At 30.0% G+C, this 24,392-nt stretch overlaps 1 protein-coding gene across 11 annotated transcripts in view; it reads right to left on the reverse strand.

Moving 5' to 3' along the window:
- Positions 1–11,523: 11,523 nt before the first annotated feature.
- The window catches only part of LOC142322487 (uncharacterized), a 127,663-nt gene continuing 114,794 nt past the window's right edge, over positions 11,524–24,392 (reverse strand). For 10 of the 11 annotated variants that reach the window (XM_075361625.1, XM_075361618.1, XM_075361623.1 and 7 more), the window contains 3 exons: positions 17,926–18,079; positions 14,657–14,839; positions 11,524–12,141 (listed from right to left, as the gene is read on the reverse strand). In XM_075361625.1, coding sequence (XP_075217740.1) covers positions 11,575–12,141; positions 14,657–14,821 — 732 coding nt within the window. In that variant the 5' untranslated portion in view covers positions 14,822–14,839; positions 17,926–18,079 and the 3' untranslated portion in view covers positions 11,524–11,574. The remainder of the gene's footprint in view (positions 12,142–14,656; positions 14,840–17,925; positions 18,080–24,392) is intronic. The other variant, XR_012755890.1, reaches the window with a different exon arrangement.

Genomic DNA, 24,392 nt, shown 5'->3' on the forward strand with positions numbered 1-24,392 from the left:
ATTTCATTTATTAAACAGAGAATAATACCTATCACACTTACAGAAATAATACAATTATTCGTTGTTTAATAAATTAAGTCTGGCTGGTAAGGGTTTTGTAACAAATTTTTCTATCTTTTGCATAGAATGTTTGAACATTGTTTATTATTTATTATTGTATATCTATTGTCTATTACATATATTTAAAATGTATTTTTTTTAAACAAAATTCTAAATAAATAACAGATTTTGATAATAGAAATGTAATGTCTTACTTTTTTTGATATCAATATCATTTGTTAAAAACAGTTTTATTTATATTACAGAAATTTTTGTTTTTGAGGGGAAGACATGTAACCTGCAAGAATTTTGAAAGGTTTGACAGTGTGTCAAACCTCCCACAATTATTTAATTATTGATTTCAGGTTTATTTACTATTCGTGGCAATGTTGGAATTTTACCTTTTTAACACGCAGTCAAACTTGAAATTCTCCGGTGTCCTCACTTGATGGTATCTCTGTACACCAACTACAACATATAGGATTTAAAAATCTTACGTTCTGACTGTCAGAGCTTCCGGTGTTTTCATTCGGTGTCACATGTGTGCCTTACCTAACCACAGTAGCTCATCTCCAGGTCTGGTAATCTCGTACCCCTCCTAAAATAAAGTATGCAAGAATCTTACTTCTGACTATTGTCTTCTGGTGTCATATTCTTGCCTAACCTAAAATAAATCGGACAGAATAACCGATAGAGAGGGGCCTAGTTTTAGGATTATGCGATTTCAAGTCTTGTCAAATACAGTAGTTCAAGGATAAAGTGAGGCCTTTTCCTTATACCCTGTGAGGTAGGATCCTTAGGCATATGTCTCCAAGATGCCCGTATTCGGACATGAAATAGGACGTTCAATTTCTTAACAGGTATTCTTGTAAGTAAAGAAATCAATGTTGTTACTAAAATTCATAACTTTTTTGTACTTTGTGTTTAAATTCTTATACAGGTTTTGAGTATAGACTCACTGTACCATTTGATATATAGTACTTGTTTGTGTTTTTCTTCATAAGTTATTGACATCTTCAATGAAATCATTCATTTGAAGGATTTTTTTTTCATTTGAAGGATTTGCTTCTCTTTTGGGTTAGATAAGGGTTACTAGTGGTGATATTAAAACTTCTTTTTGCACTAAAGATTTTCCAAAAATTATCAAAGATAGTCTTCCGATCAATTTTCAAAGATTTGTTGCCGTGGCTTGTATTTTTTCCTTGTTTACATACAACAGATTGACATTGGAACAATTTTTCTGCTCTCTCTCCCAGTATTTGTTCTTGTAACACTTCGTCAGTTTTTTTACCAACTGGTATTGGTGTTCAAGAACGTCTGTAAAGTGCTGACACACTTTCATTCAGATGTGCATCACACCTACCTGGATAATATTGTTCCATAATGGATAGGACAAATGTACCCGATTGAGTACACCTCCATTTGCCTAATTTAACCCCCCAAGAATATTGTTTGTGGAGGACAGTCAAGAATGTAGTGTACAGTAAGAAGCCACAGTCACTAGTGGAACTACACAATGAAATTGAAATGGCTTGGGAAGCAATTCCTGTGTCTGTAAATAAAGTCTTACAAAATCAAATCAAAATTAAAACTCTCACCTGATTATTTCGCTAAATAGATTTTTTTAAATGTATTTATTTGTTTTTCTACCTTAACTTTTTGCTCTTAATACATCATGTGAATTACTTTCACTGATAACTAGCAAAGAAACTTACTTGAATTTTCTGCTTAATTTTCTCCTAAATAGTAAGTCTTTTGAGAGTAAAACTCTCTGTAGCCAGAATTTTACTGGCTTATCCGAGTAAGTTATCTAATTCTGTGGAGATTTTTTGAAATTGGTGCAAAGATTTAGTTGTAGTAAATTTTTTTTTAAATTTAAAGGTTTTACAAAAACTTTATTTAGTTTAAAAATTTTTTATGTTTTATTCGAGTGCGACAGGAAAAATTTTAGTAACATGTTTTGGGGGTGGTCTCCATTTAATATTTTTATTTTCTTTGTAACTACAGTACTGCTGCATCGAGTTTCATAAAGATTTTAGTTAATTTCTGTTCCGCGACAATTGTATCTACAGGCTAAACAATATCCATACTTTTTTCCAAGCCGATATTGAAAGTATTTTTTAAACTCAAACGAGACGTAAAATAAAACTGCTTGAATATTTTCAAATGTATATTATATGAATAAATTAAAATAATAAGCTTAAAAATTACTGGAACAATTTTTAAAATATGTAATTTATTTTAACGCAATTAACTTGTAATGTGTTATTAAGGATAGTTTATGCTTCAACTTTCTTGAATTACCTGAACTGAAATGTTTGTAACTATTTTTATACTATCATTATAACTAGTACTGCTGTTATAACAATGGTGGAGTGTCTCTGAAATTCATTTGGAAGGTTCTGGTTTTGAATCCCAGTCAGGCTTGGATTTTTTTTCCGTTGCATAAAATTTATTATCATTCATCAGTTATTTTTAATGGACGTCAGCCTATTACTAAATTAAACAAGCATCCTGGTCGCTATATGGTTATTTGCATTTTCCATTGCAGTCAATATTTTTATTTTATTACATAAATCAAAGGAAGGTGCAGTTAGGCACGTCAAACCTACAATAACAGTGGCAGTGGGGTATTTGTTGACCCACCATACTCTACACCTTTGTCACTTTAGATATTCACATGAAGATTTTTACATACCAAATATGAAGGTGTTATCTATTAGTAAGAATTATATATATATATATATATTACTGTTGCTCCAGTTTAACTCTAAACTCTGAATTTCAAAAAATCCTTTCTTAGTCCACACTTGCATCATAAGAAAAATGTGTATAGAAATTTTTAACAATTTATCTTCATTAGTTTTTATTGTTATTTAACAATAGTATATTGTTCCATTCTCCAGCTTCCTTCTTTTGTTAGACAAATAGCTATTTGTATATAGTAGAGACAGATCATATCCAGCTTTGTTCCATGCTTACCTGTAATATCCCATTGCAACAGCAATTGAATATGGCTGTCTTGCAACACTCAATGTCTTATTGGAATATTTGTCTCCTATTGTGAATTACAGTTTTAAATGATGTATTCTTAGTGAAAAAAGCGTTGTCTTATGAATATAAGGTTGTAATTAAAAATACAAATGGTATTTTTAAAATTCTTGCATTTCACAACAAACATCTATCTCTACTTTTCTCATAAACATGGTCTACATTTTTCCTTCACTATGTTTAGCAGTAAGGTAAATTATGTTTACCATAAAAAATGTATATTTACCTCATACTTTTAATTGTAACAACAGGTAATTTTTTTGACATAGTCTTTTTTTAAGAGTTTTAATTTTCAAAAGTAGCACAAGGCTATTGCTGAAATTGTAGTTTTAGAGCAACCCTGTTCTGTCATCACTATCATTTATTAATAGCACTGCACGTATAAATCTATAAATGATCCAATTTTAATCTAACCCATTAATGCCTACTATATGACGTATCATGCGCAATGCAAACAAGGAATAAATTTCAGCTAAATAAAATTTTTTACGTTTTATATTTTTTGCAATTTGCTTTTTGGTTCACGATAATATTGGTTATTGTGTTGGTAGACCTGTTTTTAGTTTCTTCACAGCTTTGTTGTTGTTCTATGTAATTGTGTATCTTGAGAAGGTACCATGGAAAGGAGGTATGTCTAAATAACTAACGAGGCAGCAGGTTCCTTTCCTTACTTCTCTTTCTAAGTCAAACAAATCATTTCGATGTCCTATATTTTAGCCACTCTCGGATTTAGGTACAAGTCTTTTTTAGATTTCTATGATTTCAATCTAGTTTATCCGTTGGATATTGTTGAATGTTTTCAACCATAAAAAAGGAAAAGTTTGGTTTGATGTTCAGAATATAAATTTATGTGGTTAATCTGGATCGGTTCAATGGTGAAATGTAAATGAGGAAATTTTTTAATAAAAACTATTGTTTTCAAAATCAAGAACCATGACCGAACAAAACATGTCTTTTTATGCAATCTGATTATGTTTCAATCATCTAATGGGCCACAGTTTCTCAAAATATGTATGAAAAACATTTTCTCATAATGAATACTACTTATTTCAAATTTCTTGTCAAACTTTCTAGATTGAATAGTGCAAATCACTAATAGGGTAAATTATTCTTGATTTCCCCTAAAAAAAAAAACAAAACATATGATGGGGATATTTTAAAAAGTTACTTCTAATAGCCACTGTATGGATTGAGATTACCAATCATAATACTTATGAGTTAAGTAATGTTTTACTTGTTCAGTGACATAACTTAATTATGTCACTGAACATTATTATTGTGCTTCAATATATATACACTTTGTTAGCAAGAAGTCTCCCAAGTAATGCGTGAACGGGCTTCACTGAATAAAAAAAATTTCAGTGACTTAAGATGAGAACAATGATGAAACTGATACGGATGAGTAAGTACATTTACCAAAAAGACTAAAGAGAACTTTTTACCTTAATTGAGAAACAAAAATATTATATGAAATTAAACTTCATTTGCCAATTAAAAGCTAGTTTATAAAATAGATGCCAAATTATACATAGACCAGGATTGATTTGAAGATGAAAATCTTCATCTTCCCATGCTATCTTCTCATCAAACTGGATTTCTCTCAAAATTGTATTTCTAATCCATTTATACAAACCCTTACAGCATTGAAGTAAAATAGCAGATTTTCTCAGTAAAATAATAGCGACTGAAGCTTATAGGTACTTCTATAAACAAACTTTTAACACATGACAAAACAAGTTGCCAAAATAATCAAATGTTCAAATACAGGTAAAAGTACTTTAATAAAGTATATAAGCTGATAATGAAAGTACAAACATTTTTTCCTTAACTATATGGTTACATGTGACAAAATACTAACTGTTCACTTGAAAAAATTCCCAACTTAAGCAATTATGAGATAAACTTAAACTAACAAATAATATTCCAATTCTTTAAATTCTGTCACATTTTAGAAGTCATCACTAAATTAAAAAGAAACAACTGCCACCAACTTAAAAAAAAATTGTTAATCTCAAATGGGTGAAATATAAAAAAATATTTCAATTTATAAAGGAGTTGCTTTAATAGTCATTTTCATGATTTTTGAAAAGCTTGTATTGTTTTATTTTTTAAATTTTATTTATTCTAAATTTGGGTAGGTCTTTAAAACTGCTGTCTGCTAAAAATAAGCCACTAACAACAGGTAAGACAAGGCTATACCTCGATAAAAATGAGAAAAGGAATTCACAAAACGAAAAAATACTGCTGTTTAGTGTGACTTTGGAACAACAGAGTATGTATTATTTTTTAAACTGAGTTTCTTCATTTTTTGAACAAAAATATGTGAATTCATCACTCCCTCTCTCATTAAAATAATACAGTACACAAAATACAATCTTCAAATCAAAAAACTTTTTTCGGTAAAAGATCTTACTTTAATTTACAAAACCATCAAAAAAACTTTTACAAAATAGAAAAGTAAGATTGGGTTATATTTATGTGAATTATTATGTTTGAACAAAAAAAAAACCAAAGAAAAGACAGTGTTCAAACTGAGAATTCTTTTTTATTCCAGTCCTTTTTTTAAGGTCTTATTAAATGTAATACACCAAATAATTGAATTGCCCGATAAGTTTCTTTACGTTGGATTTACTATAAGCAAGTATTTAAAAATAATTCTAATTTTTATGGTTAAAAATAAATTGGAATTTTCCATTTGTCTGACTTCAGACTCAAATTTTTAAAATGAGGTAGCATTATACAAATATGGAAAGTTAAAATTTTAAATTAAACACTAAAAAAATTGTTTATTTTTCATCAAAACTGTTTTATACAAAATAGATGAAAAAATATAAAAAATTAAAGGTATAATTTTAAAACATTCACAAATTATATTCAGTAATGTTTTTACTGTTTTATTGGTATTCAAGTTAATAGTAAATATTTTTACTACTTAGCCTCCAAACTAAAAAACGTGCAGCGACAAATGAATTTAAAAACTTAAAATTAAAACAGGTGCCTACCCCATGGAACTCACTCTTGCACATGTTTAATAGATTATAAGAAACAAAAGAACCACTAATTTCGATTTGGTGAATCCTATTCTTAATAATATTACATTTGATGAGTGGACAGTTATAGCTGAAATGTGCAAATTATTGTAAATGTTTGAAGAGATAACTATTGAAATAAATTCTCAAAAAACTGACACTATTTCAAAAGTCTATTTATTGGCGCGAGCGATGACAATACATATACTTAAGATTAAATCTTCTACTCAAAATTCTGAAATCGTTAAAGTAAGTATGTAACATGATGTTAGACCAACTGCAACATAGATATAAGGATGTTGAAAATAATAATATTTTGCTTGAAAGCAGGGTATTAGATCCTCGCTTTCAAGACGAGTAAGCATTTTACCAAAATGCTTACACAAAACTTTCACAGAAAGTTCAAAGTATTGAGATCAAAAAAGGTGATAGGTTTGAAATCGAACAAGAAATTACTGAACCCTCCATTTCAACTGCATGGGAAGATTTTGATAAAAAAGTAACGCCAACTTTATAACTAATTCAAACCCAACAGCAGCAGGAATTTTAGAGCTAGATAAATATATAAATGAACCACTCATCTCAAGAACACAAAATCCTCTCTCTTGGTGGAAAGAAAGGCAAGATTATTCAAAATAATGCAAACTAGACTTTGCATACCTGCAACCTCTGTTCCCTGTCAACAGTTCCCAATCAACAATTTCCCTGTCAACAATGTCCCGCTTTTTTCAAAAGCGGGACAGTTGATAAAAAGTGAAATAGACTTACTATTTCTACATGTAAATATGTGAAATACTATAACGTTTATTTGAAAGGTATTAACTAATTATTTATCTTTTTTATAATTTTTTTGCCATAATAGAACGAAACATTTTTAAAAACAAAATGTTTATGTGTCTGTGTAAGTAACTGTGCGCATATTAGTAAAAACATCAAAGTAAATATAAAATCATAACATCGATGTGATTTTTAAAAAAAAGACAGAATCAATGGCTCGCTCAAAAATAAGATACAGTATAAGCTATATTATTTTATATTATTCATTTTGTCATTTATAGCTTTAGAGAAATTAGTTTAAGATAAATTTTCTAGTTACAAATACTTTTACCCACCAGGTTGGTATGGTGAAAGCGTTTACGCAAATCAGTTGGTTTCAAAGGTTCAAGTCGTAGTAAAAACAGTTACTTTTATAAGGATTTGAATACTAGATCGTAGATACCAGTGTTCTCTGGTGGTTGGGTTTCAATTAACCAAACATTTCAGAATTGGTCGACCTGAGACTGTACAAGACAGCACTTCATTTGTATTATACATATCATCCTCTGAAGTAATACCTTATGGTGGTTGAGGAGGCTAAACATTATAAAGACAGTTAGAAGAATCCAGTGGCAGTAACAGACCTGCTAGTAGTAATGGGAAGAATCGTGAACATGTCATTCCTTTGATTTGATTCTTTATACTGAACGAAAGAATCAAGAATCAGTTTGCAGGAGAAACCTATTTTTTTTACGATTCTTAACAATGAATTGGATAGGCACAGGAAACCAAATCTTTCTCAATTACGATTAGATTCATAGTAATCTTTCTTATGCTTACCTTGTAGTGAGGGATCCTCCTACCATACCAAATTCTAGCTTGTGTTTGTTTGTCCTTTACTAGGGTTTAAACCTTAGAGCTCTTGACTTCAAAATCAGCTGATTTAGCACAAGTTAACCAATAGACCATCACGGAGAGCTTGGATTTGTCCATCCTTTTTTTCTGTTTAGTCTCTGGAACCACTGTCAGGATTACTTCAGAGAATGAACGAGAATGATATGTATGACTGTAAATGAAGTATAGTCCTGGGTCGACGATTCCTGAGATGTATTAATTGAAACTCAACCACCAAAGAACAACGGTATCCGCGATCTACGATTGACGATCTAGTATTCAATTCCATATAAAAGTAACTGCCTTTACTAGGATATGAATCATAGAACGCTCGACTTCAAAATCAGCTGATTTACGAAGACACATTCACCATTAGACAAACCCGGTAGGTTAGGATTTCTCCTCTAACATGGATATATACACGAAGACCACGTGCTCAACACCATCAAGGGCGCTACAGTACGATAACAAATCATACACGCTGTTCTCCATGGCGTACAGATACGACTTGAAGCAGCCATGACCTGACAAGAAATGAACAACTCTACTTCGAAGCTGTTTCAAACTGTTTCTAGCTGACATTATTAGGTAGTTTTTTTTTTTAAACCAGTGTATGCATACCAGGAATTGGTAGAAATAAATAACAACTGATATAAATGTTTTTATAATGCAAGTACATATTTATAATCTATTTGTTCGTTTGGGACAATGTATAAATGAGGTGAATGAATGTTTGCAAATGTCTTAAAGAGAAAAGTAAACAGTAAAAGTTATCTCATATTTACTTCACATTTCTCTTACAAGGATTTACATCTTAAAATCTTGAATTTTAACAACAATCACTAGGAAATAAGTATCAAATGTAGATTGAAAGGTTAATTATAAGAACATCTGTATGATTCTTGAATTTTAAACAATACGTTGAGATTTATTCTGTGATTGTAGATATGTTGCGAGTCATGTACATTGTTATTTGTAATGTACAAAGGCAAATCAGTGGTATATAATATATATATAAAACTTTGGATTGAAATTGTAATATAGTTACAGGGATCATTGATTTATGCGGTATCATCCCAGAAAATTGTCACGTGAATCACAACTGTTTTCTCAAGAAATGTATACAGTAGACTATAGTATCTGTACAAATTTAGTAGGCTAAATTTGTAATTCTTTTCGTCGGTAGAAGACACAGAATTTTTAAACAACTAAACATCTTTTAATTAATAGAATAAAAATTGAATCCAGCACAGTAAATATGATTACATACAGTACAATATTGAAGAAACAAAGTAAAAAGTGTAAGTAAAAATGTAAAGTGCAAAAGAAAAATCTTAATACAGTATAGTATTATTAAACAAATAGTTACCTTAAAATAAATGTATATAGCCTTAAATACAATAAGGAATATTAAAAAAAAACTTGTGATTTAGTTCAGCTTTGGTTTCTTAAAATATCTGTCCAGTTAACACTGCTATACTGATAATTGCAACTGATCTAGCAGCATCTTATAACTTAATAGTCCATTTACAACTTTTGTATTTCGTTCTCTATCAGAATCATTTTCAGTTTCGTAATCACAAAATTTTTCGATGTATTCTAATGCCTCCTGCAATCCTTTTACTGTTAATTGTGGCTTTGAAAGAGGAGGATGAGGTTGAAGGTTCGCCGCTATTGATTTTTGTTGACCCTGATTTAATGTGTAACTACTATTCGAATTGTCATCTAACTGCTCATTTGGTGACTCTACTGCTAATAAGACTTTGTTTTCTAAAAGTTGTTTATCTCCTTCCACAAGTTCATTTATATCTTCAGAATCGACTTTGAGCCCTACACTGCTGGCAAATTATATAACTTCATTAAATAGTACCTAAGTCCTTGTCCGATATCATCGAATGCAGTTTGATTTTGATAATCATCTTAATACACCTTGTGTCATACTCTACAAAGCGTACTCTCTTTGATTTCTTTCCAAGCTTCACCGAAATTATATACAACATGATGTTATATTTTTTCCAGAACATTCGCAAATCACAGATCCCATTGCTTGAACTGTTAGTCGCAGAAACCATCTGAGAAAATGTTTTTTGTAAGATAGTAAGCATTGAATTGAGCTATCAATCCCTGATCGCGATGTCGCATTTGCAGGCATATAAATGACTTTTATATGTGAATTAAAATTACAAATCACCTACTCACCACTCAGCATCATTCAAAAATAATGTGATAGTACAAGATAAATAATAAACTTTCATCTGGACACACTAGAATACATTAACTTGTTTTTACAAAAAGAATGGTGTATGTTTTAAATAAAAATCAACCTGTTTTCTGAAGAACTTTGTTTATTAGATTAAAAATTCTTTAAATAAAATAAATATGTATAAACTTTAATCCACTTAAACATTTAAGTGAATGTTAAAATTTTGACTACACAGATATTATAAAATCAAATTATATAATTCTAAAATCTTTTACATTATGAACAAAATGTTATTTATTAACATCACATAAAAACTCACAAAATATATCTTATAAATGAACTTATAAAACTGAAATTCAAATATACTGCACTTTTCATTACAATAAATTAATCTATTTCTCCAAGAAAGTTATTTTCTAAAACACTAAGTACAGATAATATATAAAAAAAATTTAAATATAAGTTATATAAACTTGCGATAGTAAAATTTTAGCAATTCACTTTGAAGACCTATTAAAACAGCAAAATACCAAAGAAAGACTCAACTGTTTGGAACCAGTAAATAAATTAGAAATCTCAAATTCCCTGAATAAACAAGAAAAAGAATATTTAATCAGATATCTAAAAAATTAGGAAGCATCTGGTGAGGCTAAATAATGGTATAACTTTTAAAATAATAATGATTAGTTAATTAGTGTATCTATTAATGTGTATCTATTAGTGTGATCTATTAGAGAAATTATTTGAAAAACAGAAAAAATCCCAAAAGAATGGCAGTCCGCCCTTATTCATAGTCTACACATAAAAGGAGACAAAATAGAAGTTAATATTACAAAGGAATATCTCTTCTTTTATTAACCTATCTTTTAGTAAGTTGTAGAAAACTGAATAGCACATCAATAAACAATTTGGAAAATATATCATGGTGGTTTAGAACAGGAAGATCTTGTGTGGAAAAAATCATTTGTGTAAAATTAATTAAATGAGATGGAATGGTGAAACACAAGAATTATGTTTTACATTTTAAAAAGGTATATGATTCTGTTGATAGAAATGGAAATGAATGATAAACTTTAACTGAACAAACAATTTCCAACGTCTTCTCTAAATTTAAATTTATTCGGAATTGTAGAAACGATTAAATCAAAAAAGGCATAAGGTAATGTGATCTGTTGACTCTGATCACTTTTAATACTGTTCCAGATACAGGATAAAAGAATAGAGGAAACCAATGAATATTAATGAGTAACCAATGAATATGCTTCAATGTATGTTACTGGCAAGGAAAAAAGAAAAATAATTTAAATCCAGGAGATAACAATAAAAGAAACATTTTTAAAGAAACTGATACACGAAAAGAAGCAGTTATTTTTTTACAAGTATGTTAGTAATAAACTAAATTAATAAAGATTTTGAGATCAATATCTATAACAGACAAAGATATCAGATTATATACTTTTTGTTTGCTTTTAATATTTGAAAACATTACTAAAATGTGACATGTGATATGAAGTAAACTTGTAATTATATTTTAATATGGATATTATTAAGATGTCTGCCTAATTTAAAGTATAACTTTTGTTAAACGATTTTTGATAAACATTATTTCTCTTTGTGGTGTAAATTATTAATATGCTTCATTGCATTAGAAAGATTATTAAAAGCCTTTTGACAGAAGTAACAAATATAACTTTTCTCTTTTGTATGAATATTAATATGTGCCTTTAAAACTTCTTTATAATTAAAAGACTTCTGACAAAACTTACAAACATAATTTTTCTCTTTTGTATGAATATTAAGATGTCTGCTTAATATAGAAGGACAATTCAAAACCTTTTGGCACACGTTACAAACATAAGTTTTCTCTTTTGTATGAATATTAAGATGTCTGCTTAATATAGAAGGACAATTCAAAACCTTTTGGCACACATTACAAACATAAGATTTCTCTTCTGTATGAATATTACGATGTTTCTTTAAACTAGAAGGATGATAAAAAACCTTTTGGCAGAAGTTACAAACATAATTTTTTTCTTTTGTATGAATGTTTAAACTAGTAGAACAATTCAAAACCTTTTGGCAGAAGTTACAAACATAACCTTTCTCTTTTGTATGAATATTTAAATGTGATTTTAACGTAGGATGTCTAGTTCCATTATCAATAGTAACCTGTAAAATTGAAAATAACAAATAATTACAATCGAAAATGAAAGGGACACATTAAAAGTCAATGTTAGATTATGATGGAACAAAACTCTGTTACCCGACATGCTTGAGGACTTTATTGTTCCCCAGATTTATTCAGGATTCAGTATGCAACAAGATGGTCCTCCACCAAACTTTATGGAGATTTACCATGTTCCTGAACAAAGCTTCTCTGGATGTTGTATCAGACAAGGAGGAATATCCAACAATATTTAAATATATATATATATATATATATATAAAAATGTTAAGTTCATTTGTGTACAGCTTCAAAAACTCAAAATGTTCTGCACTGATTGAACTCAAATTTTACCACAATATATAACCCGCATCAAAGATTGTTTTCATCTATTTTTCGCATCAGTCACATACCCGCGACCGCAAGAAAACAGTTTTTTTAACGGTCAGCTGTGTACCAGTGACCGCGCCATCTGCTGGAAGCGAGGGGAACACTCGCCATACTAGCTAACGACAACCGCAGTCACATCTGAAACAATACCTGTTCCCAATTACGTTGTTTATTAACAAAAAAAAAAAAAAAAAACGTATCCACTTGCATCTGATTCAGATTATTATACAATCTGAATTAAATATTCACTTTAATCGAGGTACTTTTGTGTGATCGTGTCGTGATTGAGCTGCGCCTTTCACCAAACTCTGAATTTATTAGAAAACGACCAACAGTGGGATATATGTATTGTCCAACACTGCACATCCAAACCAAATTCAAGCATTATTTGCAATTATATTGACTGCTTGCTACCCTTCATCTCCCACAGAGTTATGGGAAAGATATCGATCGCATACGCCTGAGGATATTTTGCATAGAGTACGCCTAGAAAATACCAATATGACCATGGAATTTACAGAAGGCATTTACAACGAAGCATTGATAAATATTGAAGATATTTATCAAGTGCTTAGCTATTGCAAATAAAGTTCTTAGTCAATTGGGAGTGCCAGCACCCACCCGAGCTGCGATTGCTTCATTTGATGTGGATTTATGCCGTGAACAGAGTTACAACATTGGTGATCTTCAGTCATATGTCCGATCAAACATTCCCAAATTAACGCGTGAACAGAAAGGCATTTATGATCGCATAATGCAAACGATAAATGACGGAGTTGGGGGGACCTTCTTCTTGGATGCGCCAGGAGAAACTGGGAAAACATTCCTCATTAGATTGATTCTAACTACGGTTCGATAAAAAAATGACAATTATCCTGTTGCGGAATATTAGTCGGCCAAAACTCTGCAATGGCACACGACTTGCAGTTAAGAAATTGATGAATAACATAGTGGAAGCAACAATTTTAATGAGGTCTTTCAAAGGTGAAGATGTCCTCATTCCTCGAATACCCATAATCCCGACCGATACAACATTTTAATTTAAAAGATTGCGATTCCCAATTCGATTGGCATTTGCAATCACAATCAATAAAGCTCAAGGTCAATCTTTAGAATTGTGTGGTTTAGATTTAGATGCGGATTGCTTCTCACATGGGCAATAGTATGTTGCGTGTTCCCGAGTCGGCAAACCAGATAGCCTTTATATCTACGCAGACAGTGGAAAAACAAAAAAATATTGTATATCCACAAGTATTGCAAAATTAAACTTCTATGAAACGTATACTTTGTTTTGTTTCCCATTTCTCATCCATGCAACCACAATGTCCCACAGCGAAGGTTGGCAGGGCAACTAGTATTCACATACATAGGTGAGCAATGTCAAAACCAAACTGAGAAAGCTGGAACTGCAGTTATTTGAGTGTCACCTTTAACAATGCTTCTGTTAGCACCGTTATTGGTTATGTATTACTAATCTCATCTACTGTTGTCAGTTGTAAACTATTCATACATCAGTGCAGAACGTTTTGTTCCTACTCCAGGAATAAACTTCTCTAACTGATTACACCTACAGTGTATATTCTTTATTCAGGTTATTTTTTACTGAATTAGTTGATATTCTTATGAAGCAGACTAATCTTTATGCAAAGTTTCTTAAAAAAAAATATTAGTAAACCAGTTTGAGGTTTTACCTGTGGAAGCAGGTAGATAATGATGAGATGCTTTTGTTTCTAGCTGTATATATGCATCTGAAATATTTTTTATCATTTTTTTTTACTGGGGTTTTTAATTGACTTATTTGTAATTCATTTAGCAAAAACATATATATATATATATATATATTTTGGCTTTTGTAAAACTAATTATAAAGCAAATTCCTACACACTGTATTTTTTAACCATATGATTGTACCTCTTTTTCCTTACACTGTAAAAAATGTTCCAAATTTCTTTTTAATTTTACTAAAATAAATTTATTTTTATATATATATACTTAGTGTGTTACCCATTAAACATTAGAATGATATGTCCACTATATATGATAAACGTTTTTAAATTATCCATTTTTGGCATTGCAAAGGTCAATCTGGATAATTGGTGTTCCAATGTATGCAAAATCTAACACCCTTACCTCTTCATTTTCAACTTTTAAATTTTCTAATTTAACTAAGTTGGTCTCTTCAATTGCTAAAGGATCTTTTTCAATATCACCATCAATAATATCAAGCAGTTCCTCTTTCAGTTGTACATCAAGTGGTTCCTCTTTCAGTTGCATATCAAGTGGTTCCTCTTTCATTTGTAGTAAATTTACTTGCTGTAATAAAAAACAATAAATGAATGACACAGAGTAAATATTTTATGATTATTTGTATAGAGCAGGTCAACAAAATTAAGGGATTTGACTTCTACTGCCTTTTTTCTTCCTTTCAACGCTTCTCAGGTCATATTTTCTATTGTAGTCAGCTTGCGGATCATCTCTATATGGAAGCACTAACAGTACCCTGCAATCAGGTTTAGATTCTGCCTTCCATTTCATTAGTGTGTTCCAGTTTGTTTATATCTACATGAAATCTTTCAACCTGTTCTTCACTTACAGCACCAAGATTATCATGTAAGTAATTAATATAAGAATGCAGAAAATGGACCTTCTAGCTCATCAAACAACCCCTAGTCTTGGAATTTCATTAGCATCACTTCCACTATACACTTAAAATTTGGGTTCTTATTGTTCCCAAAAAATTTCTTTAAGACTTATTTAAATGCTTCACAAACTTCTTTTTCAATGTCCTCTATTTCGTTTTGAAAGACTTCGTCTTCAAAAAGTTTACAAATATCGGGACCTTTGAAAACACCTTCTTTCACTTTCGGTTCTGACAGCTGTGGAAACATAGAGCATATATATTTAAAACACTCTCCTTCTTTATAAAAGAGCCTTTATAAATATTTTATAATTTTTTTGTATAATTTATAAAATTAAAAAAAATTGTATTTCTAATTCACGTATCACAAACATTAACAGTGCAGCCACAGTTAAATTATTATTATTAGGTGACTTTAATGTGCTAGGCTTTGTAAGGGAAAACCTAGAAAATGTTTCTTTGAAAAAGTCATCCAAAATTAAATGTTAAAAATGTTTCTACTCACTTTACAGATTTTTCTACAAATTATAATCTTTTACAATCAAATATTTTGTTATAACTCTTGCAGTAATTCTCATGATTTAGTTTTTTCTAATCTTACTGACATTAGTGTTAATATTGCTCATGGTGAAATTTTTTATCATTATAAATATATCATTTACCTTTAGAGATAACAACGTTGTATTAAGATTTTGAATTCTAATCTTATCTCTCGTAAATATTTCACGGATTATAAAAATATTAATATTGTAAGATTCAATACTTACTAAATGATACAATGTACATCTACTAATTTTAAGAATTATTTAACAACAATGTGTATGTAATACTCTTAGTTGTAAAGATTTATTATTAAATTATACTGTTAAAGTAGAGGAATCTTTATTTAATGATATCAAAGAATATTTATATGCTAACAAAAATGACAAAAGATCTTCTCCATCTGATATGGATTTTGAAACTCTAACAATGATTTTTTAAACTGAAATTACATTTAATTGTAATGACTGCTACAGTAAACGTTATTCGGAGAATGATGTTGAAGAAGTAATTTGCTGACTAATTATAATTTTTTGATTGGCCCAGAAAATATTCATCTTCTTTTAGTGAAAAAATTCTCTGCCTTTTTGTACAGTTTTTAACTAAGCTCTTAAATTGTTCTTTAAATACTCTTGTTTCTTATAGCGTTTGGAAAATTTGCTACATATGCCAGTCATTTAAAAACTGTGATATTCAGATATCCATAATTATTGCACTATCAGCAAATGCAAAGTTTTTGCCAAACTCTTAAATAAGGTAGTTTGCATGAAAATTACACCTCGTATAAAGAAATTTGTAATTCCTGAAAAACATGGTTTTTTGGAACGTAAATTGACACAAACGACCTTTTGTGTATATATGGATAATAATGTTGATTCACTAAATGATGGTTATTAAATTGATGACATTTATATTGATTTCTGTTGTGCATTTGATGTAGTTAATAACATATTAGTTATTAAAAACTTAGGTGCATATGGATTTAACAACTAATTGTTTTCTTTGATAGATTAATTTTGTTCAAAAAGAATCCAATATATAAAAAATTATAATTTTATCTCTAAGCCTATTTATGTTAGATCTGGCGTAAGGCAAGGCATGCATTTGGGTTCTCCAGTTTTCCTAGTATTTATAAGCGAGATTCAATTTAATTATACGCTATTCAAATTCTTTATTATTTGTGGATACTATGAAATTATTTAAGCTTATCGAAATCTAGTTTATATTAAATTACTTCAAATCAATTTGAACTCTGTACAAAAATAATGTAGCTTAAATACAATTTCTTCTAACATAATTTTTTTTTCATATTTAATTTGGAACGTTTGCTAATGTTCTTATAATTATTTACTGAATAATACTGCAATACTGAAGGTATTTTCTATTAAAGACTTAGGTCAATATTTTGATAGAAAGTTATCCTTCAATAAATACACTAGTTACACTGTATCTAAGTCACTAAAAATGGTAAATTAACACTTACGAAGATGTAAATTGTAAATTAACTCTAACTGGTAACATTAACTTTTCAAAACTTTAGGTTATCCTTTTATTATCCCCAGTCCCAAAAAACAAAATATGGAAAAATCAATAGTCAACAAATTTTAATATATAAGAGTAAAATCAAAATTAATCATTTAGATACCGAAGCCAATAAAAAAAGAATGAGAAAAATAAAATTAGCCTACCAACTAAGAAAAGATATTATAATAAAAGTAACACCACAGTAAATGCTAAAATCAGACACCAAAATTTGGTAATCAAACCCGAGGATCTGTTTGTATCAGGTGCATCCTCAGTTTGAAATCAGATAAAATAAATCCAATTATAAAAACTTGAAAAAATCCTAGGACCAATACGAATACAAGAAAATGAATGCAGATTAAGAAATAATAAAGATACTTATTAACAAACACAATGAAACCAAGAAAATCTCATATTCCATCAGAAAAAGAAAAGTCAAATCTTTTTCCAGGCTCATAAAAAATACCATCAACTTCATTTACAGTAAAAAACGAAGATCAATAAAGGTTTCAAGGAATTCAAAGAAGAGAAAAAGGCACATTTGTTCAAAACACAGAAGACGAAAATAAAGCAAAAGAATGAAGAACTGTTTGAAAACCAGGAATGAAAACACTCAGCAGATATAGATATAAATGCAAAAAATTGCTTTACGGTTCTGTCGGCCAAACATACAAAATAAAAAATTAAAAAAGCTTACATGCTCAAATGATGTATCAGTTTTCGGTCATGTGATGTGGTAAAAATAAACATGTCATTTTTGCTATATCATCCTGTTCAGTCTCTAATTTAATATCTTTATTAAGAGGCAGAGCTTCATTAATAAAAGTATTACTTACTGGCCCATCCATTATCTGTAAAAAAATAAAAATAAAAAGAAACAAACAAAAATTATAATGAATACCCCTAATAAAAATAAAAAAAATACTATAAACATCTGTCTCCTATAATTCCTTAATGATAGTTTTCGGTTTGTTTTATGATGGCTTGAATGTGACTACATTTGATAAAGATGCAACCTCTCTTCTTAATGATAAAGACAAGAACAGGCGAATAATATTAACACATTGATTGCCATTTGTTGCTCACATTAAATCTGTTTGTGAGGTCATGTAATACAGCCCTTGTCTCAGTGATTACTTGAATTGGAAGCCATGGGAACGACATATGGCTCATATGCATATTCTTAGAATAAAGCTTGCAACAAAATTCTTTTTATATTTAAAGTGTAGTCACACCCTCACGGTTATATGAACCTTAGGTTTTCAGAAATTTCATGTAGAGGGAGTAGTGATGACATGATAAATCAAACTATTTACATACTTGCAAAATAATAGATGCAGTTCTGTTTCAATCTGTTTTAACATAAATAAAATATGAGATTTAAGATGATGAAAACTGAAATTTTTAACATCTTGTTATCCTATTTTAAAATATTTGAATTTTGTTTTTGTGATGGATTAAGTATCAAGTGAAACTAACAAACAGTAAATTACAAGAATTAGTAAAAACTAGAACCATTCAGCTGATGAACTTCACTAAGGTAAATACAGGCAATTCAAAATTGCATGGAAATCTCTCAGGACATGATTCTATAGCAAAAAATAAGAAAAAAATTATGAAAACATAGATCAGAAAATGATTTGCTAGTAAGTTTCAGCTTGCAAAAAATTTAGCCCTGATTTCTGATTCCTCTGTGAAATTAAACCATACTAAATTTCTTGGGGTACAAATTGAGCGATAAATTGAACATTTCCTAATGGTTTTTGATCTAAGAAATTGAATAAATGTGGTTCCTCTATCTCACTTAAATCAAGTAAACAGGTCAAAACAAGAAAACATTTTATCAGAACATACTTTTTTTGGTTCGGAATAAAACAATATTGTTAATTTCCCAATAAATAAATAAAAATTCTAGTTAACATTGTACAGAATACACTTCTGGGAAAATTGATGTAAATAACATCTATTAAAATTAAACACAAATTTAGTAAGTCCAACTTTAATTAAAAACAAAACACACCAACTAGATCTGAAAAGTTATACAATTTGAAACAGAACAATTTCCATTAATGTTTGGACAACATAATGTAAATGAAAAAAATAGAAAACTTAATAATAAAAGAAAAAAATGATTAAAAATAAAAATCACATACCTTTTGGTTTTTTCTCGAAAAATTATTAGTATAAAAACAGTTAAATGATAAAGCAGTTCACTGCTTTATCATTTAACTGTTGGAGCACTAGTGCACTACACTAGTGCTCCTTAGGGTGACAATGGGTGCTAACAAGTCACTATACCCCAGGACTTCCCGATGATGGTATCAGGGACCCTTGAGGTGTGTGAAGGGCATGTGAAATGCATCCATTAATGGATCCATTAGGTTAGGGCCGGGAAGGGTAGCCCTCTAGCAGAGGAGGTTGCTGGCTTCCAGGATAGGTGGTCGGCCTCCTATCGAGGATGCTTGGGGGACCCCGACGGGAGAAACCTCATGTTGAGGTGCTACAGGGTGGGTAGTGAGAACCGAACACACACACATGTACATATGGAATATTTTCATTTGGTTTTTTTGGTTCCTAAGGTGTCAAAATAAAACTAGAGTAGTTTGATTTGTGCATTACATAACTTAACAGAAACATAATAATTAGTATTCACCACCATCATAAATCAGCTGTCATTGACATCGATCAGTCACGATCACCATTATTCATTGAACACCGATCAGGTCATAAATCACCGTTCATTGTGCAGTTGATCCCTGTTCAGTGAGCACCGATTAGATCACAGATCACGTTCAATGGGTACCGATTGGGTCAGATCAGTCATTGTTCAGCGATCATCAATCATCATCATCATTAACAATAAAACTAATATCAGAATGCATTACAAAACTTGTTAATTCTACAATATGGTAGTATATGATCACTAGTGTAGTCTACACAAATTCATGGTCTAACTGTCCATCAGTAGGTTTAAGGGAAGGATTGTTGTAAAATTACATTTAATATTTGATGATAAAATTTGATTTGTGACCTCGAAAACCAGCTACAACACACGTATTATTCAGGTGTACAGTTAAGCAGAAGTATCTAATTACAAAGGAAAACTGGATGTATGAGTACAATATTAATTGTAAGTGGAATCGCAGGTTTGTTTCTATTGTTATATTAACATAATTATAAAAGTTCACGTAATTTCCAAAAATATTCTAATATGACATTATTTATACCCCCATGCTGGTGGTTCAAAGTTACTTGTACTAATTATAAATTGAAGGGGCATGCAAGTGATCATCAATAAAACCATTATCAAAGTGGCACACATGATGTAAAAGATTTTTTAAAATTCAGCTCTAATGATGGTTTGATCTCATAGAACTAAACTCCTCTTCCACACTCATATCTTTTGATTCCAGTTATTTGCTGCCTATTGTAACAGTTAATTCTTTGATGAAAATTTATGCTTTGAGTAGATTTACAACATTATAAAATAAAACATAGTATACCGCTTACTAAGTAAGTAGTCCAGCATTTTTAGATCTTATATTACAATTGTTCATCGAAAAAGATCATTACTTTGATATTTGAAGTTCTATTGAAAACGGCTAGAACGTGTATTCTTCAGGTTTATGGTTAAGCGTAAATATCAAATTAGAAACATCATAAGATGTAAAATATTGATTGGAAGTAGATTTGCAGGTTTGTTTCTATCGCTACAGATCTCAGAGTTCCTGTTGACTGACTCTTTTGTTCTCTTCAGAGCACAAGATTCACTAGTCAATATATGAACTTTCCTTACATATTGTGTAGTTTTTTGAAGGCAGATAATATTTTCAAAAAACAGTTTTAACAGTGCAATCCTCTGATTTTTAGCACTGTTGAAGCTCAACAGTTGAACTGATTTATATATGTGTCCATGTTGGTATCCTTACGTTTCTGAGTGCATAGGCTATACATTTATATGTTTATGTTTCAAAAAACTTGAATTAAATTATACGATGTACAAAATTGTCACCTGCATGCTCTTTCAATTATCTTGTATGAAAGAACAATGGTTTTTTAATATTTTAAACACTGCAAATAATTGAGAGTAAGTTTATGCACGCATAGATTTACATTATAAAATAAAATATGTATACTGCTTAGTAAGAAGTCAGGCGGTTTTGCAACTTATACTACAAATGTTTGTTGAATAAAATTATTAATATCATTACTTGTGAAGTTTTATTGATTGAAAGCTGCTTGCCGTGTGTTCAGGTCTTCGATTAAGTCTAAGTATCAAATTAGAAAGCATCGTTGGAAGTAAAATATTAAAAAACAATTTGCAGGTTTGTTTCTACTGCTACAGAACTTGGAAATCCTGTTGACCTCCTTACTAGACCTCAATATGTGAACTTCCCTTACATAATTTAAGTTTTTTTTTTTGAAGGTAGATTGTATTTTGGGAAAACAAAGTTTTAACAGTGCAATACTATGATTTTTGTTGAAGGTGGTAGGCTACAGACTTGTGGGCAAGAAGGGATTTGAATCTACCTCTACTAAATGGTATTTTTATTTTTTTTTAATAAAGTCCATTTTGAGAAAGAATATTGCTGAATCTCAATTTTTACAAAACTGCCCAAAAAGGAGTGTAATGTACTTCGGGTATATGTATGTTCCACTGTAGCAGCTCAACGGCTTAAGTCATTAAGTGATTTAGATGTACTAGACCCTGAGTTATACTTACGTTACTAGGAATGTCAGAATATATATACAAAATTATCATCCACACACTAAATTACCCTTATATTAAAGAGCAATGTTTTTTTTTTTTTGGCAGTTGTGATTTTTAATATTTTAGATACTGAAAATAATTAGGCAAGTTTATCCTTTGAATAGATTTACAACATGAAATTAGTATACTGCTTCATAAGAAGTCAAGCAGTTTTATAACCAATGTATCCTTTCAAATTTACCTTGCTTATGCTTCAAAGTAATTTATAGTGGTTTAAGGGTAGGTGGTATACAAAGTTTGGTAATTTATTTTGACTTTCATTTTTTCCCTAATTCAAGTAAATTTTCAGGTAAACCCTAAATTACAGCTTTGGGATCACAGTTAGTGATTTTTGTCCATGGAAAGATTATTTTGCATTACTCAGAATAATTAACAATTTCCTAATTTTTAGCGCTGATAAGGGTATTTTATGTTCATTTTTTGGCTTCATTGCTAGAATTATTGCAGTTTCAAGTAAGCAATGTGTGTGAATGCCTATAAATGGTTAAGTTGATCAATAGTTTTTTTTTGTTTACAAAAAAATGGCCTCAAAAATACAAATTTATAGTTTAAAAACCTGCAGGCCATCCAGGAAGAGGTTAAAAAAGAAAGAATTAATGTGGAACCAAGTATTCAGATTTAAGTCAGGTGTCTTTAGCCCATTGTTTTTAATATAACTGTAGTTGCATATGAAAATATTTTACCTGTAAAGCAAAAGCTTGGCCATAGGTAGGAGTACCAAATCAGCAATTATAATTTATTAGAAGAAAAAAATTTAACTTCTTGCCCACCCCCAGTTTTCTTCAATTATCTCTCTCTTACACACATACACAACATAATATTGACACCAACCATTTATATTAGTATAACATTTAAAGTGTACTACTCTTTCATGTAAACTAAATCATGACTGAATACAGTGCTTCCATTTCATCAATTGTAAAGTAGAACATCCACTAAAAATTAAATTTAAATTAGGATTATAGGTACTTCTTACACACCCAGCTGACAGTTAAAGAACATAGGTGTAAAAAAAGAAAGGTTTTTGAACCAATGTACAATAAGGCCTTGGAACAGTAACATTTTCTGTAAAAAATCTGTTTAGTAATAGCTATCATCACCCTATGTTACCACTTCATTTGTAAAATATTAGAAGACCTTATAAACAAAGAGATCTAATGAAAATACAGATATTTACTGAAAAAAAGGGAAAGGCTTTTCCTACTTGCACCACACATTACATTACAATAGTTTAGTTTACTAAATTCATTTACAATACAATTTTCAGTACAGTAGCATTTTGCAAAATTATCAGATGAAGGTATCAAATAAGTTGATGCCCAGCAATGCAATCCATAGTCTAATTTTGAATGAACTAGACCAAAGTACATTTGACAAACATCTACTGAAAAAACTTTTTTTAATGCATGTAAAAATCTCTTCAAAACTGTACACGTATATGTAAATTCCTTGATAATATACAATCTACCTTCAACTTTACGTATTTAATAGAATTCATCCAAGATATGTTTGAAAGGTGGCATTGTAGTTTAATATGAGCACAATCAACACTAGGGTATATAAATGGAGCTAATAACCTGGAGGCAGATAATAAGGATAAAATTAGATGATTTGATTTTTAAAGCAGTCCATATCAGCCTGCTACCTATTGATATTCTTAGACAAATGTACTAGAGCAACCTCTACCATAGTAGCTTCCTCTTGCCATAAAATTTATGCGAAATAGGTCGTTAATAAAAATTATAAATAGAATAGGTCCTTAATAACCAGGCCCTGGGGATTAAACAATTCACCTGAAGGTTATTGCTCACTCAGTCGCCCATAATTATGCATTTATTTCTGCCTTCCAGATAATACGCAAACCATTTTAAAGCTAGACCTCTAATTTCAGTATGTACATTTTAAATTAAAGGGAATTTGCTGATTAATTATATCAAATATTTATGAAACATTTGATATTTAATTAAGAAATAATGCAGAAAGGTGCATTGCAAATTCAGTATTCACCCTCCTGAAAACCAAATTGACACGAGTCAAAAATTTATTTTTGGATAAAAAACTAACCAACTTTTTTTTAATTGCTTTTTCTAGCAATTTAAAAACTGAAAGAAAATAAATAAGAACAAAATGAAAGTAATGAAATGTAGTAGAAATAATGAAGATGGACCACTGAATGTGAAAATAGGAGGAGAAAAGATTACAGAGGTAAAGAATTTTATTATTTTGGAAGTAGAATTACTAAAGATGAACGAAGCAGGAGTGATGTAAAATGCCAAATAGCACAGGTGAAACTAGCTTTCAGCCAGAAATATAATTTGTTTATATCAAAAATTAATTTAAATGTCAGGAAACGATTTTTGAGTATCTGTTTGGAGCGTCGCTTTATATGGAAG

This window comes from Lycorma delicatula, chromosome 3, assembly GCF_047948215.1.
Source record: "Lycorma delicatula isolate Av1 chromosome 3, ASM4794821v1, whole genome shotgun sequence".
Lineage (NCBI taxonomy): Eukaryota > Metazoa > Arthropoda > Insecta > Hemiptera > Fulgoridae > Lycorma > Lycorma delicatula.